This window comes from Neltuma alba, unplaced genomic scaffold (genome assembly GCF_004799145.2).
Source record: "Neltuma alba isolate B1F8T4 unplaced genomic scaffold, ASM479914v2 tig00005722_pilon, whole genome shotgun sequence".
NCBI lineage: Eukaryota > Viridiplantae > Streptophyta > Magnoliopsida > Fabales > Fabaceae > Neltuma > Neltuma alba.
In genome coordinates, this window is record NW_021634207.1 from 529,975 (window position 1) to 551,778 (window position 21,804).

At 39.3% G+C, this 21,804-nt stretch overlaps 2 protein-coding genes and 1 pseudogene across 2 annotated transcripts; 2 read left to right on the forward strand and 1 right to left on the reverse strand.

Annotated features, from left to right (window-relative positions):
• The first annotated feature begins 3,476 nt into the window (after positions 1–3,476).
• Positions 3,477–5,035, forward strand: LOC114748474 (omega-hydroxypalmitate O-feruloyl transferase-like; annotated as a pseudogene).
• Positions 5,036–8,611: 3,576 nt separating this feature from the next.
• Positions 8,612–11,037, forward strand: LOC114748518 (U-box domain-containing protein 1-like). Its single transcript, XM_028936946.1, has one exon. It carries the CDS (start codon positions 8,956–8,958, stop codon positions 11,035–11,037), a length of 2,082 nt encoding a protein of 693 aa, XP_028792779.1. The 5' UTR covers positions 8,612–8,955.
• A 1,446-nt stretch (positions 11,038–12,483) lies between these two features.
• LOC114748494 (UTP--glucose-1-phosphate uridylyltransferase 3, chloroplastic) lies at positions 12,484–20,127 on the reverse strand. Its single transcript, XM_028936925.1, has 17 exons — positions 19,266–20,127; positions 18,709–18,889; positions 18,471–18,620; positions 18,186–18,347; positions 17,913–18,085; positions 17,746–17,812; positions 16,856–17,022; positions 15,916–16,074; positions 15,229–15,320; positions 15,015–15,109; positions 14,419–14,496; positions 14,108–14,203; positions 13,815–13,889; positions 13,652–13,743; positions 13,361–13,523; positions 13,147–13,207; positions 12,484–12,872 (listed from the first exon to the last, which is right to left on the reverse strand). The coding sequence occupies exons 1-17, from the start codon at positions 19,970–19,972 to the stop codon at positions 12,760–12,762; spliced, it is 2,631 nt and encodes an 876-aa protein (XP_028792758.1). The 5' UTR covers positions 19,973–20,127; the 3' UTR covers positions 12,484–12,759.
• Positions 20,128–21,804: the final 1,677 nt, after the last annotated feature.

Below are 21,804 nucleotides of genomic sequence, written 5' to 3' on the forward strand. Positions count from 1 at the left end.
TAAGGATCTTGGTTCTAATTTTAAATTTTACACTTGAATTAAATATGGCAGAATTTTAAAAAAAATCAATGATAATCACATACTTCTTCTCTAAGATCAGGTCCCGTCAAATTTGGTAAAAAAGAATTGACGGCAAGACATGCCGAGGGAGAAATGTGGGTTCAGGCTCTTATCCTGAGGGTCACCCGGCGGCTAATAGCGTGGTGAACAAAACGTTCAAATCAGGATCAGCCCATTTCAAACACAGACAGAGATTCCTTATGAATTATAAATGGGAACAAAGACACATAGTGAGTGAACCATGTTCTTTTAAGTAGATAATGTATAATTTTTGAACGACGTCCATCAATCCGTCTTGTCTTGAGATTGGTTCTGCCTTTTTCCTTTTATTTTTCCCGTCTGAAAAGACGTGATGGCGAGATGCAGCAGGACAAGGGGAGACCACTAAAGAAAGGAAACAAGAGCACCAAGCTTTAATCTGCCCACATAATCACCCGTGAACAGAAAAGCCCCATCATATTTTAATTTAATCGCATCAAAATACTTTAGGCCTTATGTAATCTTATCTTACACACTTTAGAGGCATGCATACGTGTCATCTGAACAAGAGTTAAGCTCTTCAGCTGGGAGAGTCTACAGTGCAACCTACATATATGATTCATTAGGCTCGCACACGCACAGAATGAAAAATCTCCGTTCCTTATCTCGTTCGATCGCCCATATGTACATATATATATATGTGTATGTGTGTGTGTGATGTTGGTGTGGCTGAGAAAATAAAATGGAAGAGAATCTGGGGGAGAATTAATTGGGTGGTGGGAAATTGGGGGAAGTGAGAACAGCATCTGGGGATTGTGTCACTGTCAGTAGTGTCATCAGTAAAGTAAATGGCTGCACATGAATCCAAAGCCTCTGGCATGCACTTGCCAGCCCCCACATATACTACACATATAACGCATCTTCACTGTCTCCATCAACGTAAAATCTCCCCTTTTTATTTGTTTACTTTGTACTGCGTCTTTCGCACCCACTAGTATCATTCGCTCACTCCTTCCGGAGCTCTCCAACAGTTATATGTGTGCAAAGGTCTCGCCAGGTCAAAAGATATGTTGACAATTGATATTCAAATTGCGTGGCTAAAACTTCATTCGCCGTTCAAGAGCATAATTATTGGGAAGGACTAAATGACAACTATTTCAAATTAATATGTGCGGACAAAAGAATGGTTCGACGGAAAGGAAACGCTCGCATACAAACAAAGCAGATGTCGAAAGAGCGAGATCAATTTGTTCAGATTTACGAGCAAGCAGCTGGATTGGGATAATCAACTGAGCGCGCCTTGCCTCCGCATTAATTGGCCGGAGATCTCATGAAATCTTAATCCACATCTTGTGGAGGAATAAAGGGCGATCGACATTTTCCTTTTTTTAAGATAAGAAATCTGGCTAAACAGAATATATAAAGGGGAATCAACGACGTTGACGTGCGTTAACTGCTGTAGTTGTTGCTTACATTAATTTTTTTCACATTTAATTATTTATTAATTAGCATCATTAAAAAGAGACAAATCCCCCTCATCAACCTAGGGCCAAAATTTTGGAGACTAGGATACCCGTTTCTTTTAACTGTGCCACAAATCTGGGCGACAATATTCCTTATAAAGCGACGCAAGGATTACTCTAATATAATACGCGGGATATCATCTACATATACGTGCTTATATATGTAGGCATCCACTTATTGTCCCTCTAGGTCTCCTTTTCCTTTCGTTTCATTTTAAAAACTCCCCCGTGATTGTCTACATATCTAGCTGCTGATATTAATTATATCACACAATTTGCAGAACAATTGTATCCCCTGGGGACGGTTCTTCGCGTATTTCTGACTCGATATATGGTCTCTCTTTATATATATTCTCGAGATATTTTGTGACTTGCTCGCGTCGAATAGGGTCTAGCTAGTTACTTGGAAGCTACATATTTTATTGTTTATGTGAACGATGACATATCTTTAAAAGGTGGTATACCCCTAGCTACTATAGCTTCTTATATATTTTCCTCACACCCGCGCAACACCCATATATCCAAATTACTGTAATAAGCGCGTCTTCGTAGCCACCAGGCTCACACCAGAGGCACAAAGGGACACAATTATTCGGGCGTAGCATTGACCCAAAAAAAAAAAATGTTGCTTGACATGCCAAGATAGATCATATATACCAAGTGTTATTATATAAATAATTTGCCAGCAAGTGTTCAGAGGCTGATCCATTATTGCTGCCCCCTTCCCTTTTAAAGTGGGATTCCCCTGGTGTTTATTGATCTCAACTGTAGTTCATTGGATGACGAACAAGCTTGTTATGAGAATTAATTGGCATTTCATATTCTGGATCTTTGAAAACATTTAAATCTATTTAGCTGTCAAAAGGCTGAGATTCAAACGTTCAGCATGATATATTCTAAATCCATAAATACAAACTAACAAGACGCCACCATGCGCTTTCCTTTTCGTCGATCCTCTTCTGCCTTTACCTCCACCCCATGCCTAATGATCCGCCGTCACCATCGTCATTTTAAGAGACGGGATCTTTCGACCAAGCGAGGAACAAGACTGAACACACAGTGACAGTATGCTGAAAATGACAAGTACCAGTGACAATGAATGCAATCAAAGCACGGATATTAACTGTATAGAATACCTTTCTTTTTTTTTTTTGGTGTGAGCATTTGATAATGCATCTATAGTTCCGAAAAAGGAGGAATCCGAGACGTGATGTGGTTCTCCCAACACCCGGTCTTCATAATCTGTGGCTCTTTTACGTCGCAGGCACTTCTGTATATGTCGAGCTTGGTCTGATTTCCAATATGGAGAAGAAAAGTGGTAATGGGATATTTGAATCATCGCTGGAATATCTCAAACAAGGGAAAGTGAGAAGAAAAAGATAAAAAACAGCAAACACATAGGACCCACCTCCTTGGTGTGTCCGGATACCATGTGGATACATATTACTCCAACTAGATGTCACAAAACAATAAGCCAATGCATTTTACCTTTTGCATTTAAAATCATACCAAGGGCCTGAGCTCGCTAGAGAGGCATATCACGCAACCAAACAAAGCAACCACGTGGATGAGCTTCTGGGGTACGTAGAAATAGGGAGAGTGATAGCTATCACTGATCGCTCTCCGCCGAACAGACAGAAAGCAAAGCTTGTTCTTATTATATTTTGTTTTGATATTCATCTCTCTCTAAAGCCGATGCCCGCAGAATCTTGGCACAAATCTCTCACAGTTACCATACAAACGGGGGGTCCCTTCCTTTCCCTTGCACCTAACCACTCTCCCTTCCTCTCTTGTCAATAAAAAGCTCACCCCAAACATACACAAACCCATCACCCACACCACCACCCATCTCACTTCCTCCTAAACTTGATCATATTTTCTTGCAAATTCATAGCCTTCATCCAAACAGAGCATATGGGAAGCTCTGTGCAAGTCAAAGCAGTCTGTCGATCATAACTCCTTCTGATCCGTTCCCCAACTTGATCCGTTCTCTCTCTATCCGCTCTCGACTCTCAACTCTTCCTTCGTTTTACTATAGAGTATCTCTTGGTCTACAGACCCTGCCCCGGCTTGGACCGCGGGGCCACCTCGGCTCGTCTCAAAGCCGCATTAGCCCAAGCTTTGGTTCCGTACTACCCATTTGCCGGGAGGGTAAGGCCTAGCCCCGGTGGATCGGGCCTTGAGGTCGTGTGCCGAGCCCAGGGTGCGGTGTTCATTGAGGCCTTTTCTGATCGCTACACAAACAGCGACTTCGATAGAGCGCCCAAAACGGTGACCTGCTGGAGAAAACTCTTGTCCCTGTACACAACTGATGTTCTCAAAGGATCACCGCCGCTCGTGGTTCAGCTAACGTGGCTCGGTGACGGAGCCGCTGCCGTTGGTGTAGGGATCAACCATTGTGTCTCTGACGGTATCGGCAGCGCCGAATTTCTCAATTATTTCTCCGAGTTAGCTTCTGGGAAATGCCCCGCACTCGGGCCGACACCTGTTTGGAACCGTCATATTCTCAACCCATCGTACGGAAGTCCCAATCGGGCCTGCCCAGCGATCCTCACCGAGTTCAACCGGGTACCCGATCTTTGCGACTTCATGACGCTGGTTTCCAGCGATCTCAAACCAACCTCCATTATATTCGACAGAAGACGCCTGAACGAGCTCAAGAACGTCGCTTGGTCGTTGAGTCCACTCAGCGAGTCGTCCTACACGTCCTTCGAGGTCCTGGCTGCTCACGTGTGGCGAAGCTGGGCCAGAGCGTTGGCGTTTCCGTCGAACCAGATACTAAAGTTGCTCTTCAGCATCAACGTGCGGAACCGGGTGAAGCCGGGCATACCCGACGGCTACTACGGGAACGCGTTCTTGTTAGGATGTGCACAGAGCAGCGCGAAGGAGCTGGCACAGAAGGGTCTTGGGTACGCGTCGGGTCTGGTAAGGAGTGCAAAGGAGAGGGTGGACAACGAGTACGTGAGGAAGGTGGTAGAGCGGGTGTCCGAGTCGAGGGCGAGTCCTGACTCGGTGGGGGTGCTGATAGTGTCTCAATGGTCAAGGCTGGGTTTGGAAAGGGTTGACTTGGGGCTGGGAAGGCCAATCCACGTGGGACCCATATGCTGCGATCGGTATTGTCTGTTTTTGCCGGTGGATAATGAGAGGGATGCTGTGAAGGTGATGGTGGCTATCCCCGCCTCTGCCGTTGACCAGTACCAATATTTCCTTAGCGCTTCCCATTTATGAGTCTGTCCTCTTGTTGACTTTTTTTTCTGCTCAGCTGTGAATTTTAGTTTTCTTTTCTCTTTTTCTTTTTTGATACAATGAATTTTAGTTTTCTACGTACCCCTGATGAGTCCGGGATATTTGACAGTTCCATCTCAACACTGAATGACAGATATATTTTTCTCTCCTACGCCAAAGCGACTTGCTTGAATGTACGTAATTAAACTCCACCGTTCTCCCTTATCATTCTCATTTTTCTGTCTCTTTCTTCAGTCCTCTGGTGCATTCTTGGCAAAAGCATGGATCCGGCCTAAATATATATTAGAATGAATATAATCAAAGAAAGCCTGTTTTGTTTTTAACTAAGCGCATGACAGTTAATGTTCAGGGGGACAATTGTGAACGATGAGGAGTCGGGAGGGAAATTGATGAGAGCATCCATCTGCTCGAAAAGGCTACGTACGCACGCGCGCGCACCATCAATACGTACGAGACCATATATAGTGCAACCGGTAAATGTCATCGAATTCCCCCTCAAGAACACCTACGCCCAACAAACGTCACAAACAAGTAAATGAACGAGGGGTGGAACTAATTGCGAATAGAAATTCAAAACTGGTCAATGTCAGAGAACTGAATAAATTTTGATGAACTATGGTTGATTTAAGGTTATTTAAGTTGGAACAATAAGTATGGGCGAATTACGTAGATAAGAAAAGCAACAAATATTATTCCTTTGGGACATTTTTATTCTGTGTCTCATTCTGTCTTGAGATTTTTTAAACTCAATCTAATACCAAATTATAAACCGCAGATGGTTTTAGACAAACTACCAACATAATATTGAAGCTTAGTCATTATCAGCTGAGTTTTATAGAAACTATAGCTTGAAACTTTTCTGATGCAAAAAATTCTTGTTGAATTTACCTGATTAAACTTCAGAAATATTTACACAACAGATTTTGTAAGCTGGGCTCCAGGTTCAGCAGGGTTTAATTATATTAGACAACTTTTTCTCAGTGAACTAATTTTTATTTGCATTTTACTTCAGGGATCATTCAATTTCCTTGGTTAAAATGTATCAAATTGGAGTAAAATTTCAAATTCATCATGACGATGTCTAATAATAAATATGAACTAAAAGCTTGTGACTAGGAAGGATACATATATGTGTGCGCGCGCGCGCTCAATTGCACAACCTTCTTTCTCACACACACATGTTGCTCTATAAAGTTATATATGCTCATTTTCCTTTGTGTGTGAGAGAGAATTTAAATTGTAAAGGCATGTTGTAGATCTACACAAGAAGAGCGTGATGCGTGCAACATGGGATTTGAAAAGGAGGAGTACAAGCCACTTCTATTGAAAATTATTTTGAAATAATTATTGTAAGGAACGACAATTTTCTTTGCCCTATTATGATGTATTATTCTATGGTTTGATTGATTACAAGTCAATGCGATGCACAAAACCTTGCCGGGTACTACACTGGCCGTCCAATTATTGATCTTTCATTTCATTTTCATAAAATCTTACAATATATTGAAATCACTAGTGAGAAAAATTTTATCTCAAATTATGTGAAAAAAAGCTTTTTTATCAACCAAATACCTTCTTAATTGAGCTGATCTTTGACGGTTGGCTTCGGTTTAGAAGCGTTGGTAGTATTGCGCGTGGCAATATGAAGAATGAGAATGTACTTTCGCTGTTAATGAAATGGATTTATTTTTTTTGAAATTGTAAAGTTTCAAGGCTATAGATAAAAAAGAAATATCTCCTAATTAGACCAGATATGGCTCACATCCACCGAACCAGCTAATAGAAACTGCAACTGGGTATTAGTTAAAATATATCGACATAATTATTTTCTTAGAAAGATGATAGAGGTGTGATCTCCTCCGATTTCGTTGGTCCCAAGTCCAATAGATTTTGCATGCTTCGACTTATCTGGTTTTTTTTTTTTCCCCCTTTGTTGGACACATATCTCATCCTACAAGAGGCAATCATGGAGACACAAATTTTGGCTGGTCATATTGTAAGAAATCAGCCATTTTTATTGGACTTAACCCCGTTGATAACTTGTTATTTGTTTTCAAATGGGAAGGATCTTTGCATAATGAATAAAGTATGGCCAGCAAAGATTTGATTTTTTCTTTTGTTACAGGGTTTGAGCTTAACCCAAGTCAAGGACATGGTGTTTGAATGGCTTTTCTTAAGTGATACCAATGTTGGGTAGGACAAACCTATGTTATATCCTCAGGATTATTTTAGGTACTTCCATTTTAGAATGCCTCCTCAAGCACCGTGATGGGAAATTGAATTCCCTCCTTTTTAGGTGAGGGGGTGTAGTTTCTACCGCTGAACCTACGGACGATGGGTGAAGATTTGATTAATTAGTAAGGAGTTGACTTACAACTCATAAAGTCATAAGTTTAAGTCAAAGCTCAGCATCTAACTCATTTAAACTTAAGAAAAAAAACAAAACAAAATAATGCACGCTATGCACTGGCGTGTAGTTGCAGTTCAAGCGGAGATGGGCTCGGCTAAAGCTAGCCCATGTTTGAGTAGCCGCATGGCCAGCTAAAACTAAACGATATGTATCAGGAAGGGGGGGGGGGATCACCGAGACAGGAGCTTGGAGGTAAGATGCAAGTACATGCACATTATCCACTTAAATTGACATGATCTTAATAACCCTTATATTTAGATCTATTACACTATAAATAGATATTATATTTAGGATGGTATATAGTAGTTTATAAATACCATAACTGGGTTTATAAACTCTTCCAAGTTTGTCTGTAAGAAATTTTGAGCTTTACGTGCCCGTTAGGGTGGTATGCTTAGAGTTTATCACTCAATTGCAATGGAAGTGGTCGCGGTATAAGTAGCAGCGTAAGGAGCAAGAGGAGCCTTTGCAATGGCCAGGTCATCTTTCATCGCAAAAGGGCTATGGCTCCAAATAGCGTCTCATATAGCCTTGCCTCTGCCTCGTATGCCAGCAGCCAGCGAATTCATCGTGTCCTCCCTCTGTTCTTGTAACACTTCTACGAAGTTCTTGCTTCCATTGCCATGACCGCAGACTTCATTAGCTTGCAGCCTATGAATAAATACTTTGCAATTTGTTTAGATGGCATTTGTGTACATATATCTTAAGCTAATTTCTCGCTCAGGCCTATTAGCTCAGTTGGTTAGGGCGTCATGCTAGGTCGGAGGTTCGAGACCTACATCCATAAGAATTATTTGTTTTTTGGGAAACCACAATTTTTTTGGGCGTAAACAAAAGAACCATTGTGAATTTGGAGCTGATACTCTGTTACTCCTCGTCTCCTTGTCCAGGCCCAAAACAAAAACTAAGTGTCATTTTCAAAAGGAGGGATACCAGTGCAGGCTTGCCTTACAACCAACTTCTGAAGAATGTTCTTTCAGAGGTGGAGGAGACAAGCGTGCATATAAAACTGCCAGGTGAGGTGGCCTTTGCTGCATGCTTTAATCTCTGTGTCAAACGGACACCAAATAAAAAAATGAACACTGATAGGTTGTTACTCGCAGCTCATGTTGGATCGCGACAGAGAACAAGTCAGTTTTGGTTATAGGTATGCACAAGTCATGATCGTTGAGGCAAGCCTCAATGTTCATAAAACGACAAATGGTGAAAAATGGTTCATAATTTATATCGTAGGTGTTGCAGTGATGTTAAGAGTGTTGGAGTTTTTGAGTATGTCAGGCACCCAGTTGCACTGAAAAAGGAAATAAATATTTGGAGATCTCATCATCCAAACCTCAAGGCCATCAAACAAAATGTTCAAATACGGACATAAAAAACATCTCAAATATGGAAAAGCTGAAAATCAAGTTTGACAAACCATCAATGATTAATTATTATGTATTTTGGAATAAAATAATATAAATAACTGCAGAAGCCCGGAAAGCCCTCCATATGGCAGAAGCACGGAAGTTCTTATTTTCTTCTCCAAGATGCTTCCTCTTGTCGTTAGCGTCCACAGCTAAAACAGAAAGAGCCAATATACTGTGCCTGTAATTTAATAGCTCCGCTCGTTGACTATTCCAATAATTAAAAAAGAAATTTAGAAGATCTGAGTAATTCAATTCTTTGCAGGAAGCCAACCTTTTCAACCATACATAAGCTTACAGAAACATGCTCAAACTGTGACCGAGAATTATAATGGATGAATCATCTCTGCCAGCGACGATGATCTTCTCCGGCTTTTTACCAACTGGGTCATTGCTAGACTCGTTGGTTCACATATCGAATGAAGTTGCCTCCATGGAAAAGTTCCCTTTTGTTCAACTCAGGAATGTCTCATCCATGATCAGGAGGGTGAAGCTTCTTTCTTCTCTTTTCGAGGAGATTCAGGAAACAGATTCCCCATTTCCTCCTTCTTCAATCCTGTGTTTCACAGAGCTCTTCTCTGTGATCAGCAGAGCGAAGCACTTGATCCAAGAGTGCCAGGAAAGCAGCTCACTCTGGAGTCTCATACAGTTAGAGTTTATTTCCAATCAATTCTATGTGCTTGTAAAGGAGATGGGAAGGGCTCTAGACATCCTTCCTCTGAGCTTGCTTAACATCACAACAGATATAAGAGAGCAAGTGGAGCTTCTGCACAAGCAAGCAAAAGCGGTTGAGCTGTTCATTGATCCTCGTGAGCTGCAACGAAGAGAGCAGCTTCTGCATGTAATGACCCACAACACACTACAGAACAAGAAAAACAAGGGATTTCCTGAGTTTGGGAAAGTGAAACAAATGTTAAGCAGCATTGGTTTGAGAACTCCATCAGACTATGATAGAGAAATTTCAAAGCTAGAGACTGAAACTCAGAATCAGGCAGGTACAGGAGGGTTAATCGTCATGTCTAATATACACAATCTCATATCTCTGGTTACTTATTCAAAATCCATGATATTCAGAGACGGCGAAAACGAGATAGATGAAGATTGTAAACCAGCAGTGTCCGCATTCACACATAAGAGCTCCGATCATTCTTTTTCTTCACTTTCTTCTCAGATGATACCGTCAGCGCCTAATGTTCCTGACGAATTTCGATGCCCAATTACACTTGATTTAATGAGAGATCCAGTGATTGTATCATCTGGGCATACGTATGATCGAATTTCAATTGCACAGTGGATAAACTCGGGACATCACACTTGCCCGAAAAGTGGGCAAACACTAATCCACACTGCTCTCGTACCCAACTATGCACTGAAGAGTCTTGTGCAGCAATGGTGCCACGAGAATAACGTCCCAGTGAATGAGCCGACATCATCTTCTTCCTCAACTTCGGAGGATCCCAGGAGCAAGGACAACTCAAACGAAAATACCGTCGATCATATCTCGGCTAAAAAAGCAGCCATAGATGCTGTCAAAATGACAGCAGAGTTTCTAGTGGGAAAATTAGCAACTGGGTCAGCTGAAATCCAAAGGCAGGCTGCTTATGAGCTAAGATTACTAGCAAAAACTGGGATGGATAATCGAAGAATTATCGCCGAGGCAGGGGCAATTCCATTTCTAGTGACATTGCTGGGATCTCATGATCCAAGAATCCAGGAGCATGTCGTCACGGCCTTGTTTAATCTCTCCATATTCGACAATAACAAGGTTTTGATAGTGGCCGCCGGAGCAGTGGATCACATAGTAGAAGTGCTCGGATCAGGAAAAACCATGGAGGCAAGAGAAAATGCAGCAGCAGCGATCTTTAGTTTGACTATGGTTGATGACTGCAAGGTAGAAATCGGAGCCCGTCCAAAGGCCATACCCGCATTAGTAGGACTGTTAAGAGAGGGCACACCTATTGGGAAAAGAGATGCTGCTACTGCCATTTTCAATCTTGCAGTTTACAATCCTAACAAGGCCAAAATCGTTAATGCTGGGGCCGTTCCTTTGCTTATCGAGCTGCTTATGGATGACAAGGCTGGGATCACAGATGATTCTTTGGCTGTGCTTGCTTTGCTTCTGGGTTGTTCTGAAGGTTTGGAGAAGATAAGGAATAGTAAAGTGTTGGTGCCTCTTTTGATTGATCTTTTGAGGTTTGGGTCACCCAAAGGGAAGGAGAATTCTATAACACTTCTGCTCGGGTTGTGCAAGGAGGAAGGTGAAGTGGTGGCAAGCAGACTATTGGCAAATCCGCGAAGCATTCCTTCTCTTCAAAGCTTGGCAGCCGACGGTTCTTTAAGGGCACGAAGGAAGGCCGATGCTTTGCTTAGACTGCTTAATAGGTTCTGCTCTCAACCTCATCATTCTCTTTGAAGACGAAGCAGTGTATGAATTGGTATTTACATATACATGCAGAACCGTATATTTTGTGAAGTTATATACATGAGAAAGGCCTTCATTTTTTTTTTTTGGCAGTTGCTTTGTCCAATAGCTGCTGCTTAGGAAATAATCCCGCCTGGAGTTAATTATGAATTTATGCTAGAAGAATTCAAAGAATGGACAGTTTGATTTGAACTTTCCTGCACACGACTTTCAACTTTCGAGATAAATATGAGCTAAATATTCTGTCAAAACCCCCAACCCAAGCCTTGTCAGTTATAATTAAATATTTTTATGTTCTTATATACGCAAAACCTACTTTAACAGCTCTTTCAATCTTCGATGTTTTGTTTAGATGAGGAGAGAAAATATAGAGAAGAAGAGGTGAAAAATGTTCTGTTAAAAATAGAAAAGGAAACTAATTTAACAATGATAATAATACCTATTTGAAAAATATGCAAATCTAATACATCTAATAGCTACTTGAAAAATATTTACCGTGCCTTTTTCTTGTCCAGTTTTCTTTCATATTTTACCCCCTAATTTTCTTTTTCCCTTATCGTTTTCCCCATACAAACATAGGGTAAAAGGATAACCTTCCCGGAGGTACAAGAACATATTTCAGATTCAGTATACCTTTGGTTTTGGAAACCATGATCTTTCAAGCTTATTGAAGCAGAATAAGGGTCCTCTTTGAAGTAGAAAGCAGCAAGAGCAGAAGCAGAACAAACAGAACGTCCAAAAATAACGGAGAAGGAAGATAATATAAGTGATGCGTGCTTATAGTTTTAACTGATTTTTAATCAGCTCTCTATAATTTTTTTTTATTTTATTATGTTCTTATAATTTCACATATTTTTAATCAGGTCCTTATGATTTTTTTTTTTATAAGGTCCTTATTATTTTACCTTATTTTCAATTAGATCCTTGTAATTTTTATTCTTTATTCTATAAATAATAAATTATTATAATAATCTTATGTTAATATTCTCTTAAATTTTTAGTTAAACATATGTATTATTTATTTTTCAATTCTAATTTTTACAATTATAAAATTTTCTAAAATTATAATATAATTATAAATAATTTATAGTTAAATATAATTATTTATTCTCATTATTATTGATTACTAAATGATTATGTTAATTATTTTGTCGATTATTAATTTAAAAATGAAATTAATTTTAAAGAATAAAGTTAATAAATAATTTTTTTTAAACTGAAAAAGACCTAATTAAAAAATAGTTGAAATTATAAGGACCTAATAAAAAGGGGAAAAAATGAACGGACTTAATTAAAAAATAAGTAAAACTATAAAGACCTAATAAAAAGGAAAAAAATGAAGGGACCTAATTAAAAATACATGAAAGTAAAAAGATCTAATAAAAAAAAATTATAAGGACCTGATTAAAAATCACATGGAACTATAAGGACCTGAAAATTAATTATCCCTTTAATGAATATATCTATATATCTCATTACCCAAACTCCACCTGTTACAAAATGTTAGCATCAATATATATATATATATATATATATAGAGAGAGAGAGAGAGAGAGAGAGAGAGAGAGAGAGAGGGGCCGCTATTACGTTACTCTATTATCACATTGTAATCGACTATAACTGAGGAAAGGCTCAATTTCTGTTCAACCCGTCCCTTCCATACCCGCCGTGAACCATGATTCACATAACGTGGTATCTTATCCCGTCAGCAGCCTATGATTCTACCAATGCCAGCTGGATATGCGTGCCCACTATCTTGTAATCCCAATGCCAGCTTCCGCTGTCCATCATACTCTCTTCAATAGGGTCTAACTGAGTCGCGAGACCTGAATCAAAGGGGGGAAATGGAAGTGAACTCGTCACTGCTTTGTGTCCATAAAGAAGAGAAGCGAAAGAAAAAGAAGCAAGATTATGATCACTTATTGTATGATCTATTCTAACCCAAATGTCTTTAACTAGACATCAAAGAAACCAGGATATACTTGAGTTACAAGAAGGTTTATACTCGCATAATGATGAAGACAAGAGAATAGCACACATTTCTCCACAAACATATCAACTGGACATACCGTCAAACAGAAGTTTCAAGGTTTAAAATACCTTTACTTCCTGAAGTGATCTTTAGTATGTAGCCATCTGGAACTTCAAATACATGATTTCCCTGTATCAGCAAGGTGAAAGCAAAAGAAGCCTGTTAGTAGCACCAAAATGGGGGTTTCTTTATATGGGTTAGGCAAATAAAAGAGGGATTTCTTTCTGGTACAAATAAAGAGAGGGGTTTTATCACGGAAGAGAAGTGCCGTTTGAAATAAACCTGTAGGACAACATCTGTGGCTTCAAATTCAGCATTTCCATGCAGTATTATCTTCAATGTCTCAGACCGCTGCACATCATGTTTCCAGTAGACGTTACCTCCATACGTCCAATCAATTCCTTTGTTGAACACCTTGACATTCTGTAATTTACACCTGCCACATCTAGCAGAATAAACGTCCACATCAATTTTATGCTTTCCATTTGAAATTATTTTAATCCCTCAAGCTAGGTTCAAGGAGCAGGGGAGGGGTGCAGAACCAGAGTAATAATGATACAGGTAACACAGTACCTCTGCCCATAATGTAGTATGGAATCACCACTCTTATTAGCCTTGATTGAACCAATGACATTTTCGGCTATTATGTTCATGCTTCCATTAAGCTGAATTTAAAGGGACAAATATCAGTCCACCATCTTGTCAACACCAAGTCAAAAAAGTTAACACAAGCTACCTGAACATTCCTCCACAAGAACTCCGCAACCTCTATTTGTAATTCAGAGCCCTCAGATATGGAACCACCATAAAACTGGTCATAATAAAGAATAAAATGATAAATGGAATTTGTTTCTTTAAAGATGATCAACAGAAACCACTTTCATAAAACTCAAACGGCATGTATTAAGCAAAAACTTGTACCATATCTCAAACATTAGTCTTAAAAAAATTCATTAGTGATGTCAATTTACAAATCATTTCACGTGAAAGAACAGCATTCACTGGTGAATGACAAGTGAAAGTTTTGACCTTTTGTCTGGTGACCTCCCAAAGAGGACCAAGAGCTGGGTGCAGAAAAATGAGAAATGGTGGTCCTGAATCAACATACTTCTCATTAGCTTCAATCTGCAGCACAGAAGAAAAGTAATGTAACAAATTAGTGTAGCTACAGATGGTGAACAACCACCTGTTGATAGCTTAAATGCATGATCAGTTGTTTTCATGGACATCGGGCAAAAAAAAAAATAAAGAAAGAAAGAAAGAACCAAAATAGCAATGAGAACCAACCAAACTAAACAGAACCGATTTTCAGGCTAAACACGGAATATCGAGATATATACCTCAGGAAGCTTTATATCACATCGGGAAAGTAGATCAGAGGCATTTCGCAGGATATCTAAAAGTGAGCCATCAGGAGTCTGCATTTAAACGCAACGCATATTAGACAATAAAGAGAAACTATGATTGACTAGTCTGAAGTATAGTGAATTACATAATTTGAACTATCATCAGGAATTTCAAACATTTTTCTGATAATTCAAATTACAAGATGCTTTCTGACTTCCATCCTCGCTCTAGAACATTGCGAAAGAATTCTCCTTATCTATTTATAGCACCAAAACTTGTGTTGTTAATAATTTAAAATAAGTTTTCACTCACAATGATTTTAATTTTGATAATAAGTTTCTCAAGAAATAAAATTTCGAGAAAGGAGTTAAGCAGATCCATTATAGTACCTCGAGCAAAAGTCATGGTAAACCTCAAATAAGAAGCTATAAGGACATGTTTCTTGATATTTTAAATATAAGTACACTGGTAGGAACTTCAGTTCTGTTGGGAGATCAGATCAACACGATTTATGCTCACAGACAGAAATGGGAAGTCCTTCCTAGCTATGATAAAATAGGGAGACAAAAGATAATCAGAAAATCCAAACCTGGTGTAGAGATTTGTCTCCATTTTTTCTTTTCTTTTTGGCAGATGATGTGACCCTTCTTCGTTCATTATATACAATAAATGTGTCGAGCTTATCTGCACAAAAAGAATTATGTCAAGAAGTTGTTGCTTTTAAGTTTAGTTGAGCATGATGAAAGAGAAGAGGATATGATTCATCGTTTGTCAAAGTCAAATGGAGAAAACAAATGATATACCTTCGACACCATTATAATGCCTGGATGAATACGTGTTGTAAAAGTTGTCTGCTATATTTTGCATTGTGCACTCTAGTCTGCCACCAGATACACTAGTACATGACAATTAAAGTGGATCATTACATAGTATATGATTATATGCTGTGCAGTAATCAGCAATATAGGCAGAATGCTAACATTAATCTATAAAAAAAATTTTGACTTCAAAGTAAATATGAGATAAGAGAATTTTGACCGATTCATCTACCCTCACCAACAGCAACAATTGAACCCGGGAATGAACAGATGGAAGAAGGAACTTAGGATTAGATTATCTTCCAAACTAGACGGCTCATGAACCCACATTGAAATTGTCATTTATTCAGAACAACTTGCTTTAAACTTTGCGAAGACTCGGTACTTAGTCTCAAGTTCAAGCCTATTGACTCAGAATTAGGCCTTGTTCTAATCCTACAAAATTAGGCCAGGTATACCCACTGGCTACAAATAGCTCTAAAGGAATCACAACCAATGCAAGAGGCCAGTTGTTAACCAGAAACAGTCTTATGTGCAGGTGAACTTTTGTGTCTAAGAGTGCGCATTAGCTAAGTGATTCCAGAGAAAACATCAATGCATTGGCTTATGTCAATTTGACCAACTTTATAAAGATATATTTAATAACATAGACATATTTTAGGTAACACCTACCTGTGCTGTCTTCCAAAATGGTCTACATATGCTATTTTCTTTTTTGTATTGAGCACCATTCCAGGAAAACTATTTTCATTATTACTTGATCCGACTTGTTCAGCAGAAGGTAAATCCACATATAAAATGTTCGTATTGGCTGGGAAATCTGCCTGCAAGCTTAAACACAGCAAATAAAGTTGATATTTGGGTTGAAAATTCTGAATAAGAAAGGTAACATAGTATATTTGGAAAAAAAAATGTCTGAAAGAATATGTTCAAACACACGCCATTAAAAAAGTTGGGTGACATTAATCGTGGAAAAGATCATAAATTTCAATCTCTAGCAAGTGCAAAACAAACTTAAACAATGTCCCAGCTTGGCTGGTCATATTTCTTCATAAATTACACCAGTTGAACTGTAGCTTCTTTGTGTATAGGCTAATACAAATTGGTAAACTTTCCCTTTTTAACAAATGATGTTGTCTCAAAAGTACACGTGTAAGCAATTTAGTTTGCCTCTATTTCTACCATAAAGAGATTGTAATAAACAGCTTCTCTGTAAGGCATTGCATTTCAACTGGATTTAGTCAAATTATAAGTTACTGAGTGGCATAAATCAATCATACCCTTGGCTGATCCAACCCAAAAAGAAAAAACTCACAAACATAAGAATCATAACAATAAGCAGACTTCATGCAAACAATACATTTCACATGCGGCAAGAATTAATGGCAGAACTGCTAGTATGAGTGCTTCCAAGACTCTTGAATTTCTCTCAAATTTCAACAGTGTGTGTGTTCATAAGTTGTGCACACACAAGTATGTGTTTGGATAGCAATAGTAGGAGGAAAAAACTAACTTTCCTCCATTTACATCAAGCATAGCGAAAATTCAGAATTTTATATGAACTTGCTACAATAATCTCCTGAGTCTGCCTGATTAAGGGAAAGTTGTGTACCTTTGAGGATGATGGGATCCATCAGCAATTCCAAACTTGTCAAATTCAGTGTATTCAATGCAGGACACACCATATTCCCAATTCCCATCAAGGTTTTTCTTCTCCATCAACACATTAATTCCTTCTGTAGCACCTGCGTTCCGCATACATGATGCAAACCCCAGTTTCTGTAAAATTGCAGTAAAAAAGTGTCGGCAAGCTTATTGAACTTCTTTCCAACTGACATTAAACGAAATAGAAATACAAGTCTTCCTTATTTCATATATGTCTTGACATTTGCAGATGAGCAATCAATTATTGCACATTTAAAAATGAGTGACAGATTGTTTTGAAATTTTGACTTTGGGATTGAATTGATCAACAAAATAAATAATGGTATCTTGCAGTCCAAAATACTCCCAATCTAAGACCATTTCATATGCTTGCACTTTGCAGAAATACTAATTATGCATGATTAGAGGCAAGGGCCAGTCAGGTGCTTGTACCAGGAGAAGTTTTAGGATGAATAAAGCATGGGTGGCAAAATCTTTCTACAGACGCAAAAGCAATGTATTTTTTAAGAAAATGTCATTAAATCTGATTTGGATGCATATGAGAAAATACTAATAAACTTCTAGCAATTTCTCAATTTTGTTACATTTCAACTTCGTTATTTCTTCATATCTTGAGGTTATCCTTTAACACTAAAACTAAACATCTCAATGAAAAGGGACTAATAAAGGAGAGGTAAAAGAATGAGGCATTGATGAAGACCTAAACAAGCATGGGAAACCCTCCCCTAGAAACCGTCTTGTAAGGGAGAACAATCTAAGTACCACAGACACTATTGATGGCTACACAGTTTAGGACTCCATCATAAAACCACATGATATCTTCAAAACAGATTTTACCTTCCTATGCTGTAAGCCAATCCCGGCTAAGGCCAAGAGAGTTAAATCTGTGGCTGCCACAACATTGCTGCAAGATCACCAGTATCTGACATGTCACGACGTATTCCACATTTCCTCTGGGGGCTAATAAGGAAAGAAAAATGAAAGAACTTAATATAAAGGCAGACCTGACTTGTCGCACAGTAGCACCTTTTCTTCCATGGAGATAAAACCATTTGAAGATGCCTTTATCATAAGCAAGTTTCCAGATGACACCATGACCACTGGGCTTGCTCAAAGGCCTGAATGGTTTGGTGAGCAACCACTGCCCATCTTCTGCACCCACAACAGGAACAAGAGGCTGGCAGTTCACAAGATGGACAATAAGAGACCACTTTCAAAATAAGAAAGTTTCTTTTGCGTGACGTATATTTAAAGTTTAGCAATGTTTAATGTGCAACCTGTTCAAAAAGTTGGAAAGCTGAACGACCTCTTCCAAACCAAGAAAGATTTTCACAGAGAGACATGATGTGCTCATGGTTGTTCTTTGCTGAACTTGTCATTATTGCAACAGGTGTGATACATTGTTTCCCATATAACTTGAAGTACAAGAATTCTCGAGCCTTACAATTTAAAGAGAAATTAGATTGTCTCAGCATCCGTAATGAACAAATAATGCTTGTCTTGTTTATGTTGTCCAGCAAATATAAGTATGATCCTTGATTCAGCAATTGGAGGACTAATACCTGAAGATCTCTAATAAGACCTTCCAACAAGGTCCTTCCACAATATGGTAGCATTGCTGCTGGAAGAGATTCACCTGTATCAGGATCAACTAAACCAAGCCTATCTGCAGAGCCTCCCAAAGGATAAATTTCTCCTAGGTATGGCAATCCCTAGAAGATTAACATCTCATTATTTAACTATCCATATAACATACACAGTCAAAAGCAAATTGTAATCACGTAGTATGACTATACTAACCTCTATGCCCCATATGGCTGCTTGAGATGCATATTCCGTATTTTCAGAAAGGTCAGTTCCTCTAGGTGCGTGAATTTCCAAAAACTGGCATTCTCCTATTTCATTAATGTGCCGAGACCAGTCTATATTCTGCTTCTCACACATTTTTTGGACGAGAAGCTCCAGCACCTTTATTTGATATCTGCAGCATATAATTTGAGTTAAAAGATGGTATATAACGTATATTGGTTTCTCATCCACATGCAATCCCAGGAGTGTAATTTATAGAACTCCAGGATTGTTAACAAGTGATAATATCAACCGTGAAAAGACCTTGATCAAACGTTGCCATGGTTATGGATAATAGGCACTATTATCTTGTTCTCGCGGGTAAATTCTGTATAGGTACTATCAGGGCAATTATTCTTGGAAAGAAAAACCCACCAGATGCACGAACTTTCAAAATTAGGCATCGCCGCATCAGACATGCATCAGTGCAATTGCTAGGGTTCAAATGGCATAATTTGAATGAATTAATGAATTAATTAATTAATGAAAGGTGGAAGTGCAGAATTCACCCAATAATTCCTCCAATGCAGTGATAGAAACGCTCAATTTCTCCTAAATACTCCAATAACTTCTTCAAGTCACGCATATCTTCATCCTCGAGAGCCACGGGCATCTTTCCAAAGGCGGCACTGCTATTACCATCATTGACGTCCAGGTTTTCGATCATTCCCGCCAAAGCATAGAGTGCGCGCTTAACCGAGCTCGTAGTTGACTCCTTTTCAGTTCCACCCAGCTGAAATCCCAGACTAAGAACGTGCTCTTGACCGGCCGCAACTAAACATTTAAGCAAGAACAAGTCTTTGGAGCTCAAATTGAGGGAAGCTAAGACCCCGGAAAAGCTAGCGTTTTGGCGGGAACGAAAAAATTGCCTCACTCTAGAATCATGATCGATCACTCTAAGCTTTTCCTTCAAAGTGCTGCAGCTGGTGAGCTTCGAGCAAAGAGATTGTAGCCTGGCAATTTCATGATTGAAGTTCGAAACCGTAGCCGACGGCGATAGCTGCTCTGCCTCGGTCGGGACGCGGGCGACATGGCAACATGACAACAGCGATGACGATGATAACGGAGATAGTCCAGAAGAAGAGGAGGAGGACGGTAGAGATAGAAAGAACGGAGAATTTATAAATAGGGAGTGAGCATGATTATGAGAAGATATGGAAATGAAGGAGGAAGCAAAGCGGTTGCTGTTGTGAATAAAAGGAGTTGAGCGAGCCATAATTTGTCAAGCAGAGAAAGCAAAAGAGAAGATACGTTCGACTTGGAACCTGAATGGAGGTTCTCCCAGGATAAGCAATGACAAAAAAGAGACAGAAAATGGAAAAGAAGGGGACGAAGGAGAAGGGGGCCTTTTTTTTTGGGGGGGCGGGGTGGTGAGGGGATCGGTAGAAGATGCCGGAGGCATATGCCAAAGGCTCAGTTTCGCTTCTGAGGCACGGCGAGAGAGACACACAGAGGGAAGAGATGGTGCCTAACCATAGGGTGCGAGTCACAAAAAATGTGGGACAGACGCACGTTGTCACGATGAGCACCCAATGCAAATCCCGTTGTCACGGCTTGACAATATATTATCCAATTTCCCGTTCGGGCCCTGGGATTGGTGGCTTGAATTTCTCACTTCTATGCTGGCCGAGTACCGTTCCTCATTTTCGTCGTTTCTGGGAATTGTGGCAAAAATTATGCCAGGGATTCTTTTTACGTAAATTCTTAAACCAGCTTTTCATTGTATGTGTATTTTTTTCAAAAATATAAAGTTCTTAATTGTCTTTCTTATCCGACTAAAGCTAGAAATCTGAATTTTAAATTAATTGCTTTTTTATATTATTATTATTATTATTATGTCAAAAGGTCTCTAGTGCAATTTTCAATTTTTTTTTTAAATTACTTCAATTTGCCTCGCCTCGACTAGAACTTCGCATTCTTGACCAGGCTTGACTGGCTTCCTAATAGACGGATTGAAGAGAAGCAACGTATTATGATGGGCATGTTGCATACACAGTTCAATCAGCGTTATGCGCATGAAGCTTGAACTTGGCTATCGGCCTTGTACGTCGCAGAGACTCTCCAGTGAGTCCAGGATGACGCCTTGCTTAATTTGTCACCTTTGTCTTGACTGGCAAAAAAGGCATCTTTATCTTGAACTAACGCGCACTCGTCTATCAATCTTACTATCTATCTTGAGACATCGAACATCTTGCACAAGAAAGATGCTCTATCATGTTTAAGAACTGTCAAAAATTGAACTCTTATACCTAAACCAGTTAGAAACTCCCCGCCAGCTCAGTTGTTTTGCGCTTGATCTCCCATGACTTCTATTGGTTCTGCAAACTACAATTCCTTTCTTAGTCGCATCTTGAGGCCTTATTTGACATACTGGAAGGATTTTCGAAGAATTAAGAATGACAGTGGTTTCTGAACATGCTTTAGGGGCATAAGAAAATGTAAATGGAATGCTTGTGTAATGTCTATTTGATATTTGATTGGTATGATTAAGTTTAGAAATGAATGAAATTAAAGTAAATAACTGCAACAACCCCAAAAAAATTTACTACCTCTTATCCTAACAATAAGAACTTGTTTATAAGGTCTTGTTATTAGAACCGGAGGTAGTATTAAATTAATCATTTTAAAAAAAAAAAAGCTCTGCCTCTCGATCCTCATCCCTTTTCGACGGCCACCCCCCCTTCTCCAATAGTCGGCTACAACTACAGTCCGACAACATTGGGCAACAATGGTTGGCGGACGGAGATGCAACAATGGAGGATGAACAGGAATGTGACAACGACGGACAGTGGAGAACGGTAACCTTCGACGACATTGGTGTCGCCATTGCGAGCTGTCATCCAAAAGAAAAAACTCCGTCCAGAGTTCTATGGGATGGCTTTTGTCTGGGGCAAAAAAAAATTTGCTTGTGCTTTGAAGGCATTTTGGTTGGAAAAAAAAAATCACGGCAAGGATCCCCTAAAGAAGACAAATTCCTGAGTTCAATGAAAAATCACCGTTTCCGGGCAACATCACTCTACGCACCAGGTAACCTCGTCACTGCCCCGC